Raw genomic sequence first — 23,479 nt, forward strand, 5'->3', positions numbered from 1 at the left:
AACCCCACGTATGAAGTTTAATTAAAAATTAGTTTTATTTATCACCTGTGCATTTGAAAATAGAATATTAAAAGTTAGCTTACGATAAAAATCATATTTCTCGAAGCGGCATGCATACATACGTATATACAGCTTTGCTTTTATTTCAAGCAGGTAAAATTAAATTCGAAATAGACATCGTCATTTGACTTTGATCGTGATCAACATTGGAAATCGTTTTGGATTGTCGGTCAAGACTTCCGAACGATTGTTTACAGTTTCTTTTATAATTTTGTTTCATACGAATCTGAGCGTGACCTCTAAAGTTGCTTGTAAAATTGAGAGTTATTAGAAAGATCATATACCAATTGTTTATCGGTCATTATTAATGTAATACGTATTCAAATTTGAAATTGTATTCGAAAAAAGACAACTTGTTCGCGGTTGTCGAGTATAATCGAAGCAAACGGAATAATCGAATGCGTGAAATATAAACCTTACCCGCATTAATCAGTGCGTTAATCGCATCACCGTTCGAATACAGTATTTCCTGCATAAAGTCGCGGTTGTGTCTTCGTCTTCATTGGCTGGCAAATCGTTACCGCGCTTCGAATTGGTAACACGATGTTAACGAGGATCGACAAAATGCGACGCTACGGAGGAAACGTTGCACGTCGAAACAATTGAATGTAACCGTATGACGAATATTCCCATTTGTCATAGCTGAACGTTTTACTCGTCGGCCACGGAATACGAAATGCTTTGACAATCTTATAATGTTTGAAACGACTTAAGCTATGCTTAAATTCTTAACGAGACCAAGTTACTTATTACCGACCGAGCTGGCAACACATTGCAAGTACTTTCTACAGATCGATCAGTTTGCACGATTCGAGAACAGATGTCGTGAACGCGTCGAGTTAGGATTGGAGGCCTTGCGAGCGCGGAAAGGCTAGATAAATTCAAACAAGAAAATAATGAAGAACGCACCTAAGTACTTTGAAGAGGCGGCAAAATCCTTGTTTCCCCAAATGCGCCTATACACACAACTATCCTTCGACGTATACGATATATCTCATGAAAAAGGGAATTCTGTCGCCCGCAAACGCCTTTTCTCAACGTACTCTCATCGCGATCGCGTCTAAAATGCACATGAAATTGAAACATCATCGATTCTCTATCGCTCTATGTGTCTGTCTTCGTATCCTTAATTCTACGGTTACCAATGTCAGTACAAAATATACATTCACGAGCGACGAAGGACAACATTGACATCGAAATTGACGTAGCGTACAAGTGGGACGTTATTCTCACCCTCGCCAAAACGGACATCCTGCATACGTCGTTTCCGTTGGAGAATTTCAGGCAGTAACGCATCTTACGACAGTACGTGTAGTATTGTTTCTTTCGTAAAAGTAGCGATGGGTTCGATAGGTGATCCAAGTCGATTAAATAAACGGACACAATTTTTCGTCCTTCTCTGTTATCGTCTCACCGCTGTCTACCGGATCTTCGACGAATTACAAAGTGGCGGGCAGATGATAGGAAAGGTTTTTTTCATAATTGTTCGAGTTGTTTGAGAATGTCGTACCCATCACTACTCGCTCGCTTATTACACAGATTACACAGTGTAAAAGTAGTTATGGCAGCATAACAGTTACACATGTCTTTTGCATACTCCGCGTGTTGCATTAAAATTGATTCACAGATCTTTTTTTCTCCTTCGCTGTGTCTCCCATTCTCACTGTCTCTCAAGCATTCTTCCATATTGCAACAATGAATGTATTGACTAGAGTTCTTACCATGATTCTCATCCGAACTTGAGTACTCGGATACACACTCAAGTGAAATCTATGTATTCGAACGTATGCTCAGATTTTAATTTGAGTGCTCGACTATTCAAATTGAAGTTCCAGTATTTTTGAGTATACAAAAACAAGTTCGAATAGTAAGAGCTCCAGCATTAACCGATCTCACGCGCTCACAACTGCGGCGAAGGAATGAACTACAAGTATCAAATGATTAAACACCGTTTAGTTACCGAACGCTAACGTTACAGGTCACATCCCTGTCCTTCCGAGAACATTATCACGACCGGCCCTTTAAAACGCGAGGTTACGTTTCTTCAGAGATGCGGGTACCAATTTTGTGCACTTAGAAAATAGAATTCGTCGAGATAATGCGAGACACGGTATGTGTAGAATAACTTTTACATGGAGATACATCTGATTAAGCTTCGCGCTATATCCTATGAACATTAGTAGACTCATGATAAATCTTCTCTCTCCCTCTCTCTCTGTCCCTTTCTCTTGTAATCTGGGTAAATAATTATTATTACCAGAATTAGTCATTCTAGTAGTAATCGTTTACCGTGATCGATATGTTGCACTATTAGACAATCCCCAGTTTCCATTTGCAAACGAGATAGAGGAGTGACTTAGCCATCTATACAATGTATTGTTCATTATCGAAGATGCGTTAGAGATTTCGAATTGTGGTCCGTAAGTTCTGAGACAATTGAAGCAAAGAATAGAATATTTTTAAGAGACAAACGACGAATTAACGCTACCCAGTATAAAAATTAGACGAAGAAGACGAATGTATCTCTATTTATGGTCCTATATCTTGTTTGCACCCGATAAACTTGCACCCGTCCATACTTAAAGGTAATCGACAATAGTGTTTCCGTAGATCGTTACAAAATGGTACAAATACGAGAAGTCTCCTAGCACTCGAAGGAATTGTAACCTCGGTCGTGTGGTAGGGAGAACAGAATGGTTGAAGCAAGGCCCGACATCGAATATCGTGCAAATGACAATAAAAACGTTACAACGTCTGATGTTTCCTTACACGACTAACAAACGGTACCATTTTTTGGGTATCGTTATACAGACGTAATTTTTACGCATTACTACCGGCTAAGACTATTGCTCGTTTTCTTCAGTCTAATACGCATCGATAAAAGTACGACGATCTTTATCGTCTGATGGGAATCGTTCGCTCCATTTCGGACGTCACGAATTAAAATTGATTTTCACCGTAATTCTCCTTGCTTGTTTCCAGTGAAATTAATCGAAAACCATGGGCAAAAGGAACTGGCAACGTCTATACCCGCTAGATTGGTCAATAATGCTCGAGATTTTAATTGTTTTGCCTTTCAGGGAAGATGTGGCGACGCATTAATTTAATCACCGCAACGTTCCCGCGCCTATGGAAGTAGCCCCTTCGTCAGGTAACCAGACATGCTCGCTTGCACGTCGGGTTGCATAAACAGCGGCTGCGATCTTATAGATGACTCCTTCGAACTCAGGATGGACTGGAAATAGTTTTCGATACGTTTAAAAATCTCTCCAAGAGGACGGGGCGTGTCGTTTAAAGTCACCAGCATTATTGATCGCGAGAAACCCGACCAGGGAAGCCTCGAGGAGGACCAGCATCCAAAGTATAAAAAATTCTCTCTGCTTGATTAAAGTCGACGAATGTGTGTGTAAGTCACTCCGAGGACTCCTGTCTCTACGTCCGAACGACTCAACAGATCAAACAAGTGAAACTTCTTTTTTTTCGTTCAGGTGGCAACGCTGCACCTTTTTATGGGGGTCGCTTTAGTGGCAAAGACGTGTCGTCAACAAAAGGCACCAGCTTGTTTCGTTTTAAAAAACGATGGACGCCCGTGTGAGAAGTCCCTTCGAAAGACAATAGCGCCGTGCATCATCGTCCCAACGACAGCGCGGAGGATGTTCACATAGAAAAAATACACCAGTTCCCAAGGAACAGTCGTCGCGTTTTCGACTCGTAGAAAATCTACCGCCCGACTTCTCCGAGGTAAAGAACGTGCGCCAGCTAAGGGTATCCGGTCACGTGCGACAAATATTGATAGAGGAGGCCCCGGTATCAGGGTCGGGCGACTTTCTGATTATCGGGGTATCATGTGCATATATCGTTTCGTCGGTGTTCTTTTTTTTTTGCTTAAATGTCCCTTAAGTATAAATCTGTAGCAGTATCAAAATAGTAAAAATGGTGCATATGAAGACCATGAGCACGGGTAGGATCAGAATGAATCTGACGGAGCGGCTTAAGCCGCTAGGCTGTTGTCATACAACCTGTTCACCGGATTCTATCGACGAATCGAACAGAGGTCGCTCGGCCTGCGGGTCATTCGAGGCTGATGACGCTGTGCCGCCATTTCCGCTACTCTCTCTTCTCGTTTTGCTGGAGCCAGAGAAGCACAAGCAGCCGGACTGGTTGCGGTTCCTCTTCAGGGTGGGTTTGCTTTCGCGGTCCCGTTCCGCCAAGCATTTTTGATAGTAGTCGTAGTCTTTCAGGTACCTAACAAACAGGAAATTATATTTTTAAACTACTTCAGGTGGATCAAGTTATTTGTGAAATGATGAATTTTTCCTACCATACTGGAGGCCATCGATGCTCGTTCAGGTACTCTTGATTTTCCGGATGAAGAAGGCGGACGCTCCTGGGAGACATCTTGCAGAGCTTGTTGTAGTTAACGCACAAGTGATTCATGCACCAATCCGCCAACTGATCAGCATTGTGCAACTATAATCCGAGAATCAGGAAATAGTTGATTGCTCGGTCGGTTCTCTTCGGATCAAGAATAGAAAAACTGACCTTGCAGGGTTCCAGCAGTCTCAGACAATTCTCCACCGCTTCATTCCCCTCATTCTGAGACAACCTTTCTAGGTCTTCGATTACCCTGCTCTCGACTAAGTTTACCAGTCGTTGTAGACACAGCCGATTGGCCAGTTCTAAGAGGTTCAAACACCTGCCGGAAGAAATTGCTGGCACCTCGTCTGTGTAGAGGTAGCATAGCAGCTTGTGGAACGTATACTCGCGTACTCCAGGAAACACTATCTGTTTTTGTAGATGTTAATCAGATTAATGTATTGCGGTAGCAATCCGAGCTATCTACCCCAGGCAGAAGTACTTACTACTTTCGCGCTACTTTCACGGAAGTCGCCGGAGAACATGGCTTTCATTACATCGCAGCGGGCAGTGAGAATCGCTTTGTGAGCTGGCACGCTTCCATCGTCCAAGTCGAACACCACGTCAGCGAAGAGTCCTAGGACAGGCACGGTTCAATATTAGAATATATTATCTTGAAATCTAATGCGGCTGAAAAGAGAATCTACCTTGTTCCAGACAGATGTCCTCTAGCCGTTGTCTCACCACTTGCTTGTACCTGTTATTAAGTTCGTTATTGAACTCTCTAGACTGCAACGTTCCTAGCACCATCAGCAATTGGGGCAGTTCTAGAAACTCGGCAGCTTGTCTGATCTCCTGCGATCAAGAAAACGCTGCAGTTAATTGACATATGATTATGACATGATGATATCATGGGGAATGCGGTATGGAGATCCTTTCTAAAGTTGAGATACCCAGTTGGACGATCGTTAACCATCAAATGTAAGGGACTGGAAGCGTTTTCCATGCATCCGTGAACGCCACATGGTCTTATCACTGTTCTAAGAAACGTGGGTACAAAGTAGAACATGCCAGGATGACGACAACTATGGTGATAACCTAACGGATTTCTCTGGAATCGACACCCTGACAACTATGCGAGACACTACTACGTGCGTGTGCATGGGTGTGCCGGTATTCAGCGAACGTATTTCACATTGTACTAACCAGTAAGAGCCCGATAGGAGCTGTCTGAAAGAATAGAGCCGCGTTAATTGCCATGTACCGTAATGGCGTTGATCTTAAAGACATCAATTAAGCAACGAACACCAATGGAGGGTGATATCTCTGTACACCCTTGCTATATTCCCGGCAAAGTAAGTATCATAATCCTTTCCTCGGTCGCGATTAAACAGACCCTGCACCTGACATGGGCCACAATTGGACATTTGGAGTTTAAAGATTTTAAGCACTGCAGTAGGAAACATTTCACGGGTACCGTTGCAAAGAGTGTACCCTACGCCAAGCTCAGGGTCTGCTTCCAGTGGTCCTGCCCAACACTTTAGAAAATGCAATCGGCACAACGTACTTGCAGATCGTGATAACGTTTATCCAAGCTGCCCGTGTAAATGAACTGCAAGCACTGTTGCATAGCCTGCGGCGAAATCAGCTTCGACAGCGTCACCACGGTGGTCGGTTGCTGGACCCCGTTTGTACTTTCAGTCTGCAAATCAAGGATAATAATTATCGTATATACTTGTTTCACAGACAATACCGTATACTTACCAGGCACACACGAATATTCTGGAAGGCAGGATGGTTCAATTCCCTCGTCGCCCCAGCAGATTTTCTCTGGTTGTCCATCGTGGGCAGCACCTGGAAGCTCGAACGCCGTTTCAGCTGCTCCCAAATCCTGCCACAGGGTTCAGAACTTGAATTGAAAGTCGATTAAAGTTTCCATCGGCATCGTCTAATCATGCAGGACAAAACTAGCAACACGTTTGCTCGAGTAGACTCACTTTGAAGGTTTTGACTGGTCGATGCGTATCAGACACTCGGTGTCGTCATTAAAGTCGCCAACAGTCGCCTCTCCGAACGTGCTCACCTTAAGAAGAACAAAGAAAATATATCTCAAAGAGCAGAGAAACGATGGACAATGAAACATACCATGCTGGATTCACTGGAGCTCCTAGGCGTCTGTTCGTGGACAAGTTCCATCGTGAATAGCCGATGGAACGCTGGAGACGCAGCGGCCAGGAGACACCTGTGGGCCGAGAACGTGCAGTTTCCGGCGATCAAGGTCACGTCCGTGTGAACCGGCTTCGCCCAGAGGGCCTTCATATTCTCCTCATACGTGCTCGCCGCTAGACAGACTTCTGGGGGCACTGGTTTTGGCGGACAAAAAGGAGCCTGCGCGAGAAGACCAAGGACGGTTCATAGAGAAACCCCAGCACTTTGAATGTAGTCGTCTCACCTGAAGTAGTGGTCTCTGGACCCTCTTCAAGTTCGTCATCCAGAATCGCTGCTGTCGTCGGGCGATCAACGCGGCGCGTATCGAGTTTTCGAAGACCTCGTTTACACCGTAATAGGTGAACACGCTGGTCTCGTAATAGCAAATGCCCAGCTCCCTTGCGACGGCTCTGGCCTGATCAGGCATCACCAGGTCGCTCTTCCTCGTCGCTCTGTTTCAAGAACACCAAACTAGTATCATTAAAATCGATGAAACGTCAAGAACACAACTTGAAGCAATCCCGAGAGACGGGGAAAAGTCTGAAAGTCACGATGAACTTTGAGAAGATTCCCCGGGGAGCTGTACCGCATATGTCAAGGCTCACTTAATCCCATTTCAGCGTCGTTGCTTAAATGGAACGCGACGTTACGTAAGCTCGAGACCGTCGACGCTGAGAGGCCAGGTGTCAGCATCTTCGGCGAGGCTGATATTTACCTGACGAAAGGACTGCGATCCCGGAAATAGCTCAGATATGTCTCATCTCGATACATGTACCGCAGGTCGTTCTTGCACCCCACCAGCAACACTGGCGTCTGAGGGCAGAACCTGCGGATCTCCGGGTACCACATGGCTTTGCAGTTCCGCAAGGACACGGGGTTTGTGATCGAGAAGCATAGCAGCACCACATCTGATCTGCACAGCGAGAAGGATGTTTCAAAATTGATTTCGAGATCGTCCGCGATCCTGATCTATGGTTTTACCTGCCGTACGCGAATCGACGGTCCTTCTCGTGGTCACCGAATGTGTCCCACAATCGCAGCGAGACATTCACGTTGTCCACCACCTCCCAAGATCGCTCTAAGACCTGGAACATCAGCCCGTGTTGGGTTCTCTAATTTTTCTCACGAAGTGAATGAAGCTATCAAATTGATACTGATATTGACGATATTTTAGATTCCGCAGAATCTCCAAGGATTTCTGTAGAGGGTAGCGAGACTCACGTCCTTGTAAATCCTGTACTGGTCGATGGCCCAGACGGTGGGCACGTGGGTCGTCAACAGTTGCGACAGGGACACGTGCTTGTTGCAGGCCCTTGCGCAGATCAGTCTGGTCTTTCCGACCGCTGTGTCGCCGACGACCACGCACTTGACCAGCTCCTGATGCGGTTGTTCATTGTCCATCACCGACGATCTCCCCTGGTCATCCAACGCGGTCGTCCAGGTGCCAGGTCGTCCGGACAACGCTCAGCTACCTCCGTCGTCGGTTGAACCGCTGTCCTTTCCTCGGCTGAGCACGTCCACCACATCCGATCCCGGCCGAGGATCAGACCCAGGTCCCGCTACCGCTCTGCTCTACGATCCTGGAACTGACCGAAATCCGGTAAAGTGGATGCGGGCACGCGATGCCCTTGGCTGCGAATTCACGAAACGACTTAATCGTTGCGGATTATCGTGCGGCTAAGCTGCTTAGAGAGAAAGAGAGAGAGAGAGAGAGAGAGAGAGAGAGAGAGAGAGAGAAAGAGAGGGAAAAAAAACGAACCACCAAGTGTACGTCGGAAAAGGGTACGTTCTCACGTGAGCACGCTGGCGACGGCGAATCGCGTGAGCGATTACCTCCGGGGAAATTGTGTAATACACGCGCCGAGCCGACCAGTGACAAGTATACTCTTCCGCTTGGGGTGAGTTCTCGGTAATCTATATACGGGATCTGACAAAGTCCGTCTCTCGTGTGTTGGTTTTCCAGGATTTACAGGTGACGCAGGGGGGATTGCTGCAACCCCCAACCTGCGGGACACTTTGCCATTTGCTACAGCATAGAAGACAAGCGTCAAACTAATGGGTAAAACATTTTGATAGATTCTTCGGGAGCCAAGGATTTATCGTGGAAAGCTCTACTAATACTTCTACATTTACCCCTTACTATCTTAGGGACGGAAGGAGAAGTTTTTAGGAGTTCAGGATTTATCAATACTTAGGACTGAAAGTATCTAGATTTATGTTATCATAGTGGGAATGGAAGTCTTCGGTCCAAGAAAGGTATTAATAAAATCTACGCGGTATATTTGAGAAAGAGCATTATCAATTGTACTATTTTCAGTGAACTCACCCCATCAACTTGATAGCGAGGGAAGCCCGAGTGTCGTAGAAGAGAAAGGAGTTCTGGTGTTGGAGGGCTACAGAAGATAGCTAGGCGCAATTTAAAGTACGTCAAGGTGCTATACGGTAGGGCAGAGAGGCATGGTCTCAGGCGAGATCATTCACGGGGAGCGTGTAGGCGTGGGTATTTCAAGCCCCCGTGCACCGTTCAGACGTTCAGGCACCGTGCATATACATATACATGCACGCAGGATGCCTATTGATTTGACCCCGTAAGCGTCTCCTCTATATTTAGTATCGAACCTTCGTAACTTCAGCCTCAATCTTGATATCACCTTAACCCTGAAATAACGCGTAGACACGGAGAGAACTCTGTCTCTAGATGAGTTGTTTCCGACTGAAACCTCGGACCTGTTTGCACCGATTTCTGCCAAAATCCGACCCTGGAAATGTACGTGAACCTCCTTGGACAGTTCGCGATACGCGTCCAATACAATTTATGTACTTGGAGAAATTTCGACGTTGAACGCGAGACCACCCGGCGACTTTATTCGTTTTGATGGAGGAAGGCAAAATTATTTAAATGCCGTTTCAAGAAATGGATGCTCCACGAAGCTTTCGGTTTACTGTACATTCTTCAGCCTCAATTTTCTAATTGAACTGATCGAAGTTTCTAATTGGGAGATGATAAGAGCCACGCCCGTGGTTTGAGCTACCTTCCTTGGGGGCGGAGGGACACCTGAATGGTTAAACAGAGGCATGACGTTATCGTTATCTTTGCCCTATATTATTACTGTGAAAGCTGTGAGGAGACGCGTCGATAGTGCCGGGTGACGGCGTCGTCTATACGTGTCTATGCAGAACAATCGGTGGGTGTCGCGACGGGAAAATCGAAGTTCGGTCGCTCGATACAGCCGCTGCCTTCTTTAAACTGGACTGTGAATGAAGCCATTCCAACGGCAAGAACCCGGCCCTATCAATCAGCGCGGCCACATTTCCGCGAAATGGATTGCTCGGTGGCTGGGCCGATTATGGAAATAATCTTCCAACTGTCTCGCTTGCCAAACTTTTATCTCCTAAAGTTGTTTCGCGGACTTATTCATTCATTTCGCGCTAGAGTTCCAACTTGAATTCATTCACTTATCTACAGAAACTCAACTTCGAAACTATTCTCCTGCATTACTATTTCTACAGGTCTACCCTCCTCTCCAATTATGGAGTCACTTCTACCGGCGTATGTCCGTTGGAGGAGGGGAAAATAGTTAGCAGAACTAGTTTCCAATGATCGAATCTCTCGTTTAGGTGCGATAAGACTACGCTAGATGGAATGTAAAGTATAAAACCATTTTAGTAGAGATTGCTATAAAATTTACCAAAGAATGCTTTTTTCCTACTGAGCAAATAATGCTTTTGTTTTTCTACAGTCTACGAGGAATTATCGCTTGAAGAAACGAAGGTGACGGTGATAAATACTGGACGATAATTCACGGGTAAGCCCACCGAGTGTTGAGGAATAACAAGTCGTCCGCTGGTCGTTCCGTCGTCAGCAAAACGAAGCAATAATTATTTATATGCCGTCCATTAGTCGCGCGTCACATCGCAACTCCTCAGAAGTTGTCGTTAACTTCTGGCAAGGTCTTATTGATTCCATGCATTTCACGGCTACGTGGTGCAAGGGGCAGTTACACTGAATTACTGGCGGCTGGCGATCAACGATTCAGGAAAATAGATGCCTGATGACGGTGCGCTTGAACTTATCGCGCGATCGTTAAGCGGACAGCGTCAATGGCGAGCGTGACCCAGAAATGACCACGCGTATATGCTCCGAAACGCCTCGAACTTAAACAAACATACTCCGTTTACCGTTTCGCTGAAAACGCCGGATTCTCCGAACATATTCAACCGGGCTCGTATTTCCAGGGAGCGGAGAACGTTCAGAGAATCGAAGAACCGCCGAAATCCCCGAGTTCCACGCTCCGCCGAGGTCGAACCGTCTCCGATCGATGGTCCCGTCCTGTTTCTTTCGCGTTTACGGTCCGAAATGCAAATTGAATCGCAGTTTCCGGGACAATGTGCATTAGTACTGGCCTGGGATTCATTCACGGTGAGTGTGCCTCGAGTTATTACGCATCCTGCCTTGAATGAAACTCAGTGAAAAGTGGGTCGCCGCTCGAAAACTGCCTAATCTGAGAGAGGAAATGCGGCAGTTCTCGTTTCATGGCTCGAGACTATAGCTGGTGATAAGAGAGACAGGCGTTCTGAAATTTTATGGCTATTGTATCCTATAGTGTAATCTTGGAATGTGAAAATGAAACAAAAGGAACGGTTGACTAGTTCGAAGCTAAAAAAAATGCGTCTATTAAGCGGGGACTACCGTAGTCGGTCGTTTGGCAACTCGCCAGTTTATTATTTAGACGAGAGCGAGTTCCGTCATGCATTGGATTATGTAAGAGGAATCCAATATTTCCTTTAGTTCTCCAACTTGTTCGTTGAACTAGCAACAACAGCCCGACGGCTTTACTCGCTCTCTATTTTCTTAGATTAATCCTTCTGCAGTCTTGTTCAATGGTCCTAGATGTTTATTAAATAAAATAACTGTTCTCTGGCAAGGAGAAATTAAGTCGAATTAACGATCTGAATGGGCACAGACCCACGTTAATTGGATTCCGCAGAATAAATGCGCGTAGAATGCAATTACAAGGGAAATAAACGAGCCACTTTCTCAAGTGTTCCTTTGACACGAGAAAAGAGGGGGGAGATCAATATTTTAACATTGTCACGGGATTAATCTTTATCGTTGCTGTTCCATATCGAGTCGTTTTTCCAGGCGTCGACGGATCGAGAGGACTCGGAAGATTTGAACGACCTTGATCCGCTGTTGCAGACGACACCAAGAATTCCATACAGTGAACGATTTATTTCCTACTTGTTGACGACCACTTTGAAATTTGCTCGGCTGCAAACTTTGTCCGAACAATCTGCTAACAAAGCAAATCAGTTCTACGGAACTCATCAAGGAACTTGACTAACAATTTTCTTATTCCAGACGATCAATTTGTCGCTTTGCTGATTCGATTCTGGAAGGACTCTAAAGTGTTTCATAGACAGACTACAGATCTTTATGCACTTGTAGCTTGCACAAGATCCGTAGAACGGTTCAATGGACTTGGATAAAGTTGTAAATTACTCTTCATCTGTCGGGACTATCATTTACAAGAACCAAAATTCTGTTCGCTGTAACTGCAATTTGCTGGAGGTTACTCCTAGACCACACGGATTCATTATCATCGAGTCGAAGTACTTAGTCAATGGGAAATAATTATCTATAATTTTGGAACCCGATGCGGACGTTGCCTACGACGAAAAAGTGGAAGTCCAAGGATTTCTCTGTTAACGCATGCTTTCTGTCAACGGTATCGCGTTGCGTGCAGTTGTCGTCTGACGCATTGCAGAACAACTGGCGGTCAGGTCAGGCGAGAAGATCGTGAAGAGAAAAAAATATAGGAAAGGAGGTTAGCGTCTGTACAAGAGCTGGGCAAGAACGGTCCGTACCCGCTGGCGAATCAATTTCATCCGAAGGGCGATCCAAGACCAAGAATCGGCGGGGTCAACGAGCCGTTCCTCGTCAGCCGCATTAATTAAGTAAACGGTAGGCTCTATTGGCGACCTCTTTCAGCTGCTGATCGCGAAATCTCGCGATTACGGTCGCTCGGCGAGCGTGAAACACGAGCCACTGGGTTCTCTGCGACCTACCCGGTCAACCTACCAGTATCGCCTTTCCGCGGCAATCATCCTTGACGGTTAATTGCTCGCATTAATCGACGTCGCCGTCGTCTGATCAGCTGTTGACGCAGCACGTGCTGATCCGATCGAGATTCTGGCTGTTGCACCAGAACACGTAATCGGGGAATCTCGCGACTAGATCTAGAGCTAGACGATCCCCGACCGTCTGAGAGAATTAGCTGAAGAAAATGGAGAACGCTGAATAATTTCGTGGAGAACGGAAGTCCAGTGGCTAGGTGTTGACTTCGAGATGGGGCACGGATGCTGAGGAGTAGAAAAATGAATTTGGAAATAGCGCAGGCACTGGGTTGATTGAAGTTTGTGTCAGCTTTGAGAACCTACTGAAGACCAACGATTCCTACAGTAATGATAGATTTAAGCAATGTAGAACCCGATTAATCTAACTAAACCTAAATCGATCCGCAGATGACGAGCTCGAGTGGCCGGAGGATTGGCACGATGAATTCGTAAATAGTAGAGGGTCTAGGTCGCAAGTGGCTGCATCGAGTTTAAGGACGCTTGCATTAGGGGCAAGCGATTCGAATGATCGAAGATATTTAGGTAGGCACTTAGGATTTATCCGATTGAAACTTCGATCGGAGAACGACAATGAATTTACAAATATAGCACAGGATTTCTAGCGTTTGCACCAGGTCAACCGTATCTGGTATCGTTCCCCAATAATTCTCATCTCTAGTCTCTCCGATTAATCTATCCAGACTCGATCGATCATAGGATAACGAGCACGAAGAACCCGTAGAATCCACGTGTAACAAAGAATCAGCACAGTACTGCGCCAGGGACGCTTACATAAGTCGCAGCGGAGGAACAGAGAGGAACCGTGTCGGAGGGACCGAGACAGCGTCGAACCGCGAGCAGTTTGCTCTGCGTGACGTTCTAGCGAGGACGGAGTCTATCATAGTGAAACAATCCGCCTGGTAGCACCGTCAAAAACGCATTAGCCGAATCAATCCAAAAAAAATATTCGAGTGGCAGGCATTGGAGGTATAGCGGAACGATCATTGTGCAACGGACTCACCGAAGATGGAAGCGTCAGCTTGTCGTAGGCTGTTCTTCGAGTTATGCAGCAGGTCACCTGGCTCACTGGTCACACGGTTGCACCAAATCAAAACCGTTTCACTAGACCGTCGCGGTCTGGACTCGGCTGAAAGAACCCTGGGCCCGGTGTCTGAGAACTCGCGGCGCTGGGACACGCGTCAGCTTCGAAACGCCACGGAACATCCGCAACATCCGTCCACTGGCTGATACCGGAATCACGTTTCCTCGCACACGCACCCGACGCTGGCACACGATCCGTTCCGGAGGGAGACAGCGACGGTTGACAGCGTCGGACGTCGAGCGACGCACAGACCCCGATCGGAGAACACCGATCGTCGGCTTTCACCGTCGGCCTCTATATCTTTTTTCCTCCCTCTCTTTGTTCCTCTTCTAGATTCGGCCTCTTCTCCACTTCTAGGCTCTGTCTTCGTCTCTCTCCCTCAGCCAGGTCGTCTCTCGAATCGCGACAATGGACTAGAAGCTGCAGCGGCACGCTGCACACCCAGGACGCACCACGCAAGTTCCAGCTGACGTCCTGGCAAATCGAAGAAGTGGGGAGGGGCGCGCCACCACGGGCCACGGGGCTCGATCGCGGATTTAGATCGCACCACCGAGCCAACCGGCTCGCAGTGAGCTGCTGAGCTGGTCTCAGCATGCCACTTCTATTCCTGATACTCTTTCTCGCGTTGGTAAGACGTTTCTCGTTCGATGATCTTGCACCTTGTACTCTCAGACCTGATCTACTTTGTCTCTTGCAGGTGTGGACTCTTCAGGAAACACTGCCGCCTACAAGATGTTGTCTGGAGCCTTGTATTTGATCGAAGCAGCTTGTGAAGTGTTGAAATTTTGATCCACGTGTCTTGTTGGTCTTCTGAAAACTTTCTATTTGACTTTTCTTTTTAGAGTGACGCCAGTGGGCCCCTGGGCGCGGACAACCGGCTCAGCGAGCATGCATACAGTCTCCTCTGCTCGAATGTTGCTCCTAAAACGTTGGTAAACTGAGCTGCATGTTATAAGATATTGATGAGTGAAATGTGCAGCGGCCCAGACATGCATCCCGGTGGCACCTGTGCACTCTAAGCGATGCTCCAGGTCAGGCATGTCCAAGTCGGTGCCCACGGGAGTAAACCGTGCTCCTGGCGAGAGCCGGAGCAGTTTCATGGGGCAATCCAGGAGCGAAATTTAGCTCTCTGGTGCCCACTTTGTCCTGCTTCGGCTCCGCGGTCTTGGACCTGCCTGATGTCCTAGCTGGGGTCCTACCTACTTTCTTCACTCACCGCTGCTAACGAAGACTAGTTTGATAACAAAGGGGTAGCAGAAGACTGCTAACGAAGACGGCGAGAACCGAGAATTGGCGCTATAGCGTATAGGTGATAGGCAACCGATGGTGGGGGACGCGCTTAGAGCGTCTTCGTTTCCCCTATGTTCAGGCAGAATAGGGGAGTCACGCGAGATATAGCGATCGTTGGTGACCACCGGATGGTTCATCGACGACCACTGTCGGACTCCTCCCTTCGTTGGTCACGTGTCAGGAGGAACGGATTATTCGGGAAGGGGGCGCGGTTCGAAGAGCTCGCGAAGAGGAGAGAAGCGACACTGAATGAACTCGTCGCTGACCCCGCATCCTGTGGCACAGAGCCACAACTACTCGTCTATCACCACCCACTCGACCGCCTCCCTCTTTCTCTTTCTGTCTCTTCTGCAGTGGATTGCCGTCTAAGACGTTTACCGCTGCCTAGCTCTCTTTTTCTGATGAAATTGTTTCATTGAACGGGTTCGGCGGGGTTGGGGTCCCAGGGGATTTATCCGGCTACGAAGCTTGCTCGCGGCTTTTCCGATCTGCCTGTGCCCCAGGGTTTCAATTAGGGCTTTAATTAATTTACGGGGAAGACTCTGGGGATGATAGTAATTTTTTATCGGCCGGATTAATAGGCTTAGGGGGTTCAGACCCCGAGCAACAGTACGTCTGCCTCTTTGTGTCGTAGGACTTCAGTAAAGGGATGCCGCCGGATTGTTACGCAAAAATAGCGTATAGCCAAGATGGGAATAAAAAGTGTCAGGACGTTCCGCGACACACACACTCTCTCTCTCTCTCTCTCTCTCTCGCTCTCGCTCTCTCTCTCTCTCTCGCTCTCGCTCTCTCTCTCTCTCGCTCTCTCTCTCTCTCTCTCTCTCTCTCTCTCTCCCCTGCCCTCCCTCCCTCTCTACGTGCAAACCACCACGCGCATGCTGGCCTCGCGTGACGTCAGGGGGCGAAAAATCAATCCACCCTGCATGTCGCACTGTACAGTGCGGCAGGAGGACTATCTTATACCTAGGAAACCGACCAATTCTTTCGAACTAATTGATTGACCCGTTCATTTAACTATTTAAAATTCCAACACTTTAAAATGCTAGTTCCGATCCAATCGACTTGGTCAACGCATCAGCTCTTCTTCTTCAAGGATGGTACACGAAGAAAATGAAAGGAATTTATATCTGCTTCAAACAATTTCGGAAGTTTTAATTTTTATAGATTTAAAGGGAACGACTAAGAACGCAGCAAAGCCATCGTTACACAATCCTTTCCACACACACACACACAACCAGTAGTGTTCCATCAATTATTAATTAATCGTCGACTCTGGCTCGTTAAGAACACACACGCCCGCGTAATTGGCATAATGCTTATGTAATGCTAGGTCATTTAATTTGCCCGGCTAGAGGAACACGATCATTTGTTTATACATACCGAACGACGGATTCCAAAGCTTAGGCGAGCTTACCGAGCTCGAGAAACTCGCGCCGCAATTTTATCGACCTTGTGTTTGTATCGCGGGAGATTTCCTCTGTACCGAAACTGCGACGCACTCTCTGCGTAGCAGAGAACTGTTATTCAGATGCTGATAACGTAACAGTTTCTCTATGATATTGTAATTGTCAATAATTCTAACAAATTCATGCGTGTGAATAATAATCCTCTAATTGATTCCAGGACAGACAGACGTGTTAATTAAGTCGAAACTGGTCAACTCGGGCAACTATTGAAGTCGCGAAAGAAAAATACAAGCTATCAATTATATAGAAAGATGCACAGGCCTTCAACTGAATAAAATGGAAGAGTCGCACTGCTGAACTAGCATTATTCAAGTAGAATTAAGGTATCGTTGTTCAATAAAATACAGAAAGAATGGCTTACTGATTGCTGATTGTCGCCTAGCGCGCACGTCTTGGCTCCACTAATGACGGTAGGAAAATACGGCGCGTCGCGTCTTCTCGTCTGCACCTTTGCATGATAATTGATAATGCTTGTTTTCCAGCAGGTAGAGTCGCATGTCCACCGTACAAATATTGTTAAAAGGAGGGAACGTTGCCGCGCACACAGTTGTCTCAAACCGAAGAACGAGAGAGCAGCGGCGAGAGTAATCGTGAAATCGCGTATGCCAGCAGTCGAAAGGGATTCCGGGCGATGCCTGTTGTTCCGTGGCCTGACTCGGGCCACCATTAGCTTATCAAGTCGGTTAAACGGCCACGAAAGAGAACAGACACGCCGAACGAGGCGGCTCTTAAGTGTCTGGAGGTGGTCGTGCGCTGCAATTGCTAAGTAACGGTCTAAGGCCGCGTTCAAGATAATCAAGACAATTTCGTATTTGTGGCACGGCTATCCTTTTGTTGTTCCCCCTTCCTCGAGGATGCCTCGATTCTCTTCAAGTACTTCATCCAGTGTTTGCTGCGTATTACAGTGGCTTCTTCTCGTTTAGCAGTGTTGAGTTCTGCCGACGGAAGCCCTGCAACCACGATGCAACAATGTTCGATACAGGCCGAACCCGTGTTTGACACGAATTACGAGTCCTCGAGGTCTCGTGCTTCGTTAACTTACCTTAGAGACTTGTTTGATAATTCTTTGCAAAATTTTTATACGTAATTAGCAGTCCAGGAGTCTCGGAGACATTAAATTCACGGTTGCGTCGATAGATTAAGAAATTTCAGTTTCGCGCGGACTTGAAATTTTGAAAACAGTTGCTGGGGCCACCTTGCGGCGGATGTTGCAGACTTTTAGCGAGTAGTCTGCTTTATCGAGCCCCTTCTGTAGGCAACAAAAATGCATATATGTATAAAAGAGCTTTAGTGTTTAAGCACTCTTGTATAAATTTTGTTTATAACTATAAATTCATGCAATATCGTCTCAGCAGAATCAAAATAGGAATCTTGAAAACAATCTAGTAAATCTACACTTGTATGCCTGGTTGCCTACACAAGGGTTATCCCAAGTAATTGAAAAGTATACTTATTTTTAGCAGATGTTGAGTTTCTATACTCGTTTAATCTTTCTTAATTACTAGCGATATAAAAGATGGTATTAGGTAGTAAGACAGGAATGTTCTATTTGTTTTGTTAATCGATGTTCAGCTGCCTGAAGGAACCTTGCATTCCATCAAGTTCTTTGATCAATCTCGACTTGGATTCTGGCAATCGAGCACCCTCGTCTGTTCGACTGAGCTTTTCCTCGCGCAGGAACCAGTCCCTGTTCTTTTCGATCTTCTTTCTCCAAGAATCTGCGACGATTAACAATCGATCACAATGAAGAAATCTAGGGACGCTTCGAGTCAATGAAAATCAACGAACCGTTCAAGTCTTCTAGAGTTCCTGCTCTGCCACCATATTCATTAGGTAGTATGTCCTTATCCATGAAAGGATGCAGCTCCTCTCCACCGCCGGTGTGCACGCGAAACTAAAATTACCATAAGAGAGGGTAGTGTTCCTTTCAAATATTGTAATCGACAAAAAAAAATATTTTGAAAATTAATCTTACTTTTTGAACGAGTTTCTCTTTCAGCAGAGGGTAGAATATATTTAGGACACTCTCCACAAACGCAGGAGCGTGGAGAAAGTGGACTCGGTGAAGCCGGAATGGCATACTATCTTGCACTGCCAGCATCGACTTCCGGATGATGCTCTGCGTTGGGCTACACTTTGAGAAATGTACTACACTGAACCCCTAAAAAGTAATTTTAACATCATCAGTTTATTCTAATTTGAGGAACAACACAATGCAACAATTGTTTTATATTTTTGGAGAAAAGTGACACCTCGAGATCAATGATCATCACGTTGGACAGACATCGTTCCTCCATCAGGCGCATGTCCAGGACCATCAGGATCCTCTTGGAAATCGCTTGTATGGAGAAATTGTCTATTGCCGTGTCTCGTAATCGCAAAACAGTGACACGATGCCCCTCTTCTGTCAGGGATGGCAGGACGAAATAATATCTGGTAATAAACGAAGACTAATTAATAATTAAGCTCTTATTATGTGAGATAAATCTTTTGAACTTGATCTAACAGTTGATTAATTTTACCAGGATTATAGAACCAAAAAAAATAGAGAGTAAAAAGAGTTACATGGATTCGCAGCATTCTTGAATGTCCTTCGACAGCGGATCCCGTAGAGAGAAGAACTCGGGTATCGCCGTGCGCACGCTAAAGTATCGTTCTAAAATAATCTTGCACCTCTCGATGCTGTTCTTGCAGCCGAAGAGGAATCTCTCCAGTCTTGCGTCATCTGGAATCAATCATTCCAAATCTCTCTGTAAATCCTATATGTAATTACAGTTTACGAGCGACGATTCTGCCATTACAAATAGCAGAATGCATAACGACACTCATCTCTCTCATGAAGAGTATTATATCTGATTACCATTAGAAGCAGTTAAAGACAGTTACTAGTCAAATTCGTTATTAGGTAATAGATTCAGCAGTCTTCGAAGGATTTGAGAGTCGATAGTTTCATAGAAAAGTGAAATAGACCGGACCCATATGATTAGGCAGATGAGGCTGTTTCGAAAGCCATTCCCTAATCGCTGCTATGTCATTTTTCAGCATTTTTGAGTCTACTGGAATTTCTTCGTCGATACGCTTCTGTTGTGCAGCGGTTGGCGGCAACAGCGTCATTTTGGCCTGCGAAGTACATACATATATTTTTCACTCTCGCATCACCTATTATTTTTTTCTTAATAATACGTAAAACGATTGAAGAGTTTACAGTGAATTCAATGCGAATTTGAAGCTCAGTTTTGAGTCTAGAATTATGATACTTGATGATCTACTCTACTATTAGATCATTTTTTACAATAAGATGGTGCGTTTGTTTGACAGTCCTTGTTTGACAGTCCATCTTTCTCGAAAGTTACAGTATCCGTGGAAAACTATCGGCGACGACAGACCGATCCTCGAAAGAAAAAGATCACTATCACAACCTGTTCAATATTGACGTTGGTCGCGCAGCATCATCCAGCCTGTTTGCGCACCGAGTGGAGCACCTCCTCGAGGTTCCTTTAATTTCATGTTTACTTGCCTTTGAAGTATTTTTCAGATATCGTACACGATGTATCGGCGTAGCGAAATTTTTCAATGCTAATACGATACCTATGACGTCGCTCCGACCGTAATATGTCAATACCCGTGTGTTTGACAACCTTTTAATTACCAAATGGCTGGTAAAATGAAGCGCGCACGCAAATAGAATTAGAGATCGCGTGTTTTCAGGACCGCTTAGCATGATTGTGCCATAACGAATTATTCTTGGTACGCCACACGATATCTTAGGACTTTTGAGATTTTTAAAAGTTACAAGAGACTTCGACGAACTTCGAAAAATTCTCGAAAATTTAATTTGAATTTCTGGGATTCTAGAAACTGACAAAAATTGTCGAGTACTGCGATCGCATTTTCAACGACGGTTTGCGCAAATTACAAAAGCTGGAAGGTGAAACGGTAGAAGAACTATGCCTGGAGGGACTTGACACCTGACCAGAATTCGATGCCGGTTGCATCACTGCCGAATCTAGAGTACATCGATGTGGCTTTGCCGTAGAAAGTGCGCAATTTCGAATTGAGAAATAGGATGTTGTGGGTGAAAGGACGCTGTACGTGAGCGAAATTGATGAGACTATCGTAAAAAGACACGTAAACGTCACCACGAAAATAAAGAATACGAGGATACATTTTACGCCCCGAAATCAGCAAATCATTTTTAATTCTTCGTGCAAGCTTAAATGAATTAAATTTATGTTTTCAAGATATATAAAAAAATATGAAATATAAGATCTCAACTATGTAAACATACGAAATGCTGAAAAGCGAATTAGAAAAAATTGTAAAAGGATTGTTCAACTCACCCGAAAATAGAACGATCGTCGGCGCACCAATTTCGGTATGAATGCAGGCTGTAATTGTCACTAAATATCGCGAAGAAATTTCGGCGGATAAAAAAGAGTACTGTATGCGGAGTCTATGGCGAACGTCTCTAAACTGCACCGAGTGTTCGATCGGCATTCGATCCGGCCCAGAGCGATTCCTCTCTTCCGGAGACCACGAGTGGTCCCCACCATCCTGCATAGCACACAAGGCGGGCCTAGGAAAATGACCGAACGCGTTGTTTTCTCTGGGCGCGAACGTGTCGAAGGTGCATGCACGGTTTTCGTAATCGTCGCATTACCGTCTACGTGAACGGATTTTGCTTATGTGACCGCAACGGTGGTCGTGGAGACACGAAGAACACCGTGAGAACCAAGAGACGAAGATTCGTCAATCTAAAATCATAGCGAAACAATACCATTTTGCACATTTGGCTCTGCTCGTCTTACGTTGACGAGTTTCAAGGACGCAGAAATCTACCGAGAACCGCCATTTTGCGAAGATTTGGCCTTCTTCCTGGCAAATAGAGAATGTAATGACGGTTTTAGAAGCGGTTATTAAAGATTATTTTAGGATGGAGAATAAGTTTCGGCAAGGCCAAAGTGTAGGCGAATGTAATTGCTGGCTTCGACGATTAGAAAATGATAGCTCGGCGAACGGAAGTTGGCAACGCTCGGCCGACAGCTCGCCGATACACGATAGAGCTCGGATAAATTGTGAAAATTACCAGACATGTTAGAGCGACGGGAAAATTGATTGAAGAGGTCCGCGACGCTTGCGAAATGTTCGATTGTCTGTCTATACCCAACGGCATTTACCTCACCAGCATTTGGTGCACTCTGTTCTCAAGGTGGTGAGATCGCTCCCCTTAACCTTGTACAAGAACATTAATTAATTATGTGTTCGTAGTTATCAAAAACTTCTCGGTGCTTCCGGAGAAAATCCGAACGAGTGTCGAGGTATGAGAATCTCAGCAGACGATATGAACGCTTCCAGCCCTCTGCACTGTTCCTTCAACACCATGGAAAACCATGTCTCTCCTGACCCGAATGACTCGAAGGATCCTAATCACCGTACGATTATTATCCCGAGACCGGCGTCGAAGGAAACTTGAAATATAAATTAACTGTATTAAATACGTTTATACGGTATATCGAATGTTGAGTGTTCGAGTTACAATAAACCCTTAAAACGAAACAGCGGAAGGGGTGAGATCAAACTCTTAAATACGCAATTCGATCATTGCCCGTTACCCGAATAAAATGGCGCTCGTTTTTACTATCTATTAAGCGTAGCATTGCATCGGTAGTGATTCGAATAAGCTGTTATTATTCAAAATTCAGCGCATTGTCCGCTTTCTGCACCTTTATACGATCGCGGAGGGTGCAAAAGAGCGAGGACGAAAATGAACGAAGCATCCCCAGGCCTTCGTTCTCCAAGGAAACGAATACTGGACAAATACAGTAGTAGCTCGCTTATCGATGCAGATGACAGAGGCAAGTCATCGAGGTGTCCAGTAGTAGAAAACCGTCCACGGGCCCATTCAAACTCTTCGGGGCCCCTTCTGAATGGACATCTCCGATAGGGTTTTTCAATGAAGTTCGCAAGGCTGGTGCTGGTTTCTCGGCGGCAGCCCGTGAAAGTGCACGAGTCAGCAATGCTACTCGCTCATTCATCCGTCGGCCCAGCCATGGAAAATTGCTTCGTTACGGCCAGATGAGCGGTCCTCGATCCCCGTTCCTTTCGAACGGCGTCGGCCGCGACCCTGCCGCCTCGTTCCTCAATGACCATCGCGACGATTGATGACGGCGCCGCGCAGCCTCCCCCGAGACCGCATTGTCGCCTTTCAAAGTTACCACGTAATTTCCCCTAACTCCATCCCTTTCGACTGTAACCGCGTCTCGCAATGACGCCGGTAATAGTGACCGTCTCAGGAATTGTGAAACTCCGCTGGAGCTACCGAGTAAACGGATAGGAAGAATTGGATTAACGTTAAACTGGGTCATTGTGAACATTCTGATACATGTAACGTGAAATTATATTTCGTAGCCTTGGACTCTCGCAATTGTTACGCACATTCCTCTTATTATCAAAACACCCTGAGTAAAACTATTACCAGGATTACCAAGTAAAAATTAAGTTAAAGCTTGCTTAACACGCCGACCACTAGAATTCCCACGAAGTCAGGGCGATTTAATTAATTAAACTAAACTAGAAACTAGAAAGTTAAAATTTATCATATCGGACGACGTTGGAACTCTTTCGCATCCGAAACAGCCTGGTCAAATTCAATTTGTTCGAATATATTAAGATGCAAATGAATTTTCAAAATTGGTCAAAAATTAGTCGCTTGAATTTTCCTGATAGCTTGAATGTGAGATTATGCTATCGCTGCTTTCTTCTTATTATTACACGAAGAGCATAATTGTCGGAGAGCATAACTCGCGCCGATTAAAGGGCACAGGGACAAAGTAAAGACGTCAGAAGCCAAAAGAGAAGGATTCAATTTGTTCGAATATAT

The 23,479-nt window shown here is 45.6% G+C and overlaps 2 protein-coding genes and 1 long non-coding RNA gene across 13 annotated transcripts; 1 reads left to right on the forward strand and 2 right to left on the reverse strand.

Annotated features, from left to right (window-relative positions):
* Positions 1–11: 11 nt before the first annotated feature.
* Positions 12–17,169, reverse strand: RhoBTB (Rho-related BTB domain containing). 5 transcript variants are annotated; one of them, XM_076526542.1, is made up of 15 exons: positions 16,961–17,169; positions 7,846–8,210; positions 7,606–7,709; positions 7,340–7,537; positions 6,869–7,076; positions 6,562–6,804; positions 6,414–6,499; positions 6,181–6,325; positions 5,984–6,118; positions 5,623–5,646; positions 5,124–5,271; positions 4,923–5,053; positions 4,603–4,845; positions 4,382–4,530; positions 12–4,305 (listed from the first exon to the last, which is right to left on the reverse strand). In XM_076526542.1, the coding sequence occupies exons 2-15, from the start codon at positions 8,023–8,025 to the stop codon at positions 4,071–4,073; spliced, it is 2,229 nt and encodes a 742-aa protein (XP_076382657.1). In that variant the 5' UTR covers positions 8,026–8,210; positions 16,961–17,169; the 3' UTR covers positions 12–4,070. The 5 variants fall into 5 exon arrangements, with proteins under 5 accessions (XP_076382657.1, XP_033341611.1, XP_033341610.1 ...); XM_033485720.2 differs by lacking the exon at positions 16,961–17,169 and adding an exon at positions 13,763–13,903 and having other exon boundaries at positions 6,181–6,307; XM_033485719.2 differs by lacking the exon at positions 16,961–17,169 and adding an exon at positions 13,763–13,903.
* On the forward strand, positions 14,334–22,155 carry LOC117229308 (uncharacterized). 6 transcript variants are annotated; one of them, XR_013034859.1, is made up of 7 exons: positions 14,334–14,471; positions 14,541–17,009; positions 17,085–18,767; positions 18,841–19,035; positions 19,125–20,346; positions 20,455–21,808; positions 21,868–22,155. It is a non-coding gene; the product is annotated as an uncharacterized LOC117229308 (long non-coding RNA). The 6 variants fall into 6 exon arrangements; XR_013034860.1 differs by having other exon boundaries at positions 19,125–19,351; positions 19,642–20,346; positions 20,455–22,155; XR_013034862.1 differs by having other exon boundaries at positions 14,541–14,775; positions 16,757–17,009; positions 20,455–22,155.
* On the reverse strand, positions 18,066–21,073 carry LOC117229306 (alpha-tocopherol transfer protein-like). Of its 2 annotated transcripts, XM_033485724.2 has the most exons (7): positions 20,940–21,073; positions 19,575–19,719; positions 19,165–19,324; positions 18,852–19,032; positions 18,575–18,760; positions 18,388–18,493; positions 18,066–18,317 (listed from the first exon to the last, which is right to left on the reverse strand). In XM_033485724.2, exons 2-7 carry the CDS (start codon positions 19,711–19,713, stop codon positions 18,157–18,159), a joined length of 933 nt encoding a protein of 310 aa, XP_033341615.1. In that variant the 5' UTR covers positions 19,714–19,719; positions 20,940–21,073; the 3' UTR covers positions 18,066–18,156. The 2 variants fall into 2 exon arrangements, with proteins under 2 accessions (XP_033341615.1, XP_033341616.1); XM_033485725.2 differs by lacking the exon at positions 20,940–21,073 and having other exon boundaries at positions 19,575–19,788.
* Positions 22,156–23,479: the final 1,324 nt, after the last annotated feature.

Source organism: Megalopta genalis, chromosome 15 (genome assembly GCF_051020955.1).
Source record: "Megalopta genalis isolate 19385.01 chromosome 15, iyMegGena1_principal, whole genome shotgun sequence".
Lineage (NCBI taxonomy): Eukaryota > Metazoa > Arthropoda > Insecta > Hymenoptera > Halictidae > Megalopta > Megalopta genalis.

Coding starts and splice junctions, on each gene's coding strand:
- RhoBTB (XM_076526542.1), bottom strand. CDS start 8,025: ATGGACAATGAACAACCGCATCAGGAGCTGGTCAAGTGCGTGGTCGTC. Junction 5,272..5,622: donor CTCCTATCGGGCTCTTACTG/GTTAGTACAATG, acceptor TCTTGATCGCAG/GAGATCAGACAAGCTGCCGA. Junction 4,531..4,602: donor GACTGCTGGAACCCTGCAAG/GTCAGTTTTTCT, acceptor CTCGGATTATAG/TTGCACAATGCTGATCAGTT.
- LOC117229306 (XM_033485724.2), bottom strand. CDS start 19,713: ATGACGCTGTTGCCGCCAACCGCTGCACAACAGAAGCGTATCGACGAA. Junction 18,761..18,851: donor TGATGATCATTGATCTCGAG/GTGTCACTTTTC, acceptor ATTACTTTTTAG/GGGTTCAGTGTAGTACATTT. Junction 18,318..18,387: donor AACTCTAGAAGACTTGAACG/GTTCGTTGATTT, acceptor TAATCGTCGCAG/ATTCTTGGAGAAAGAAGATC.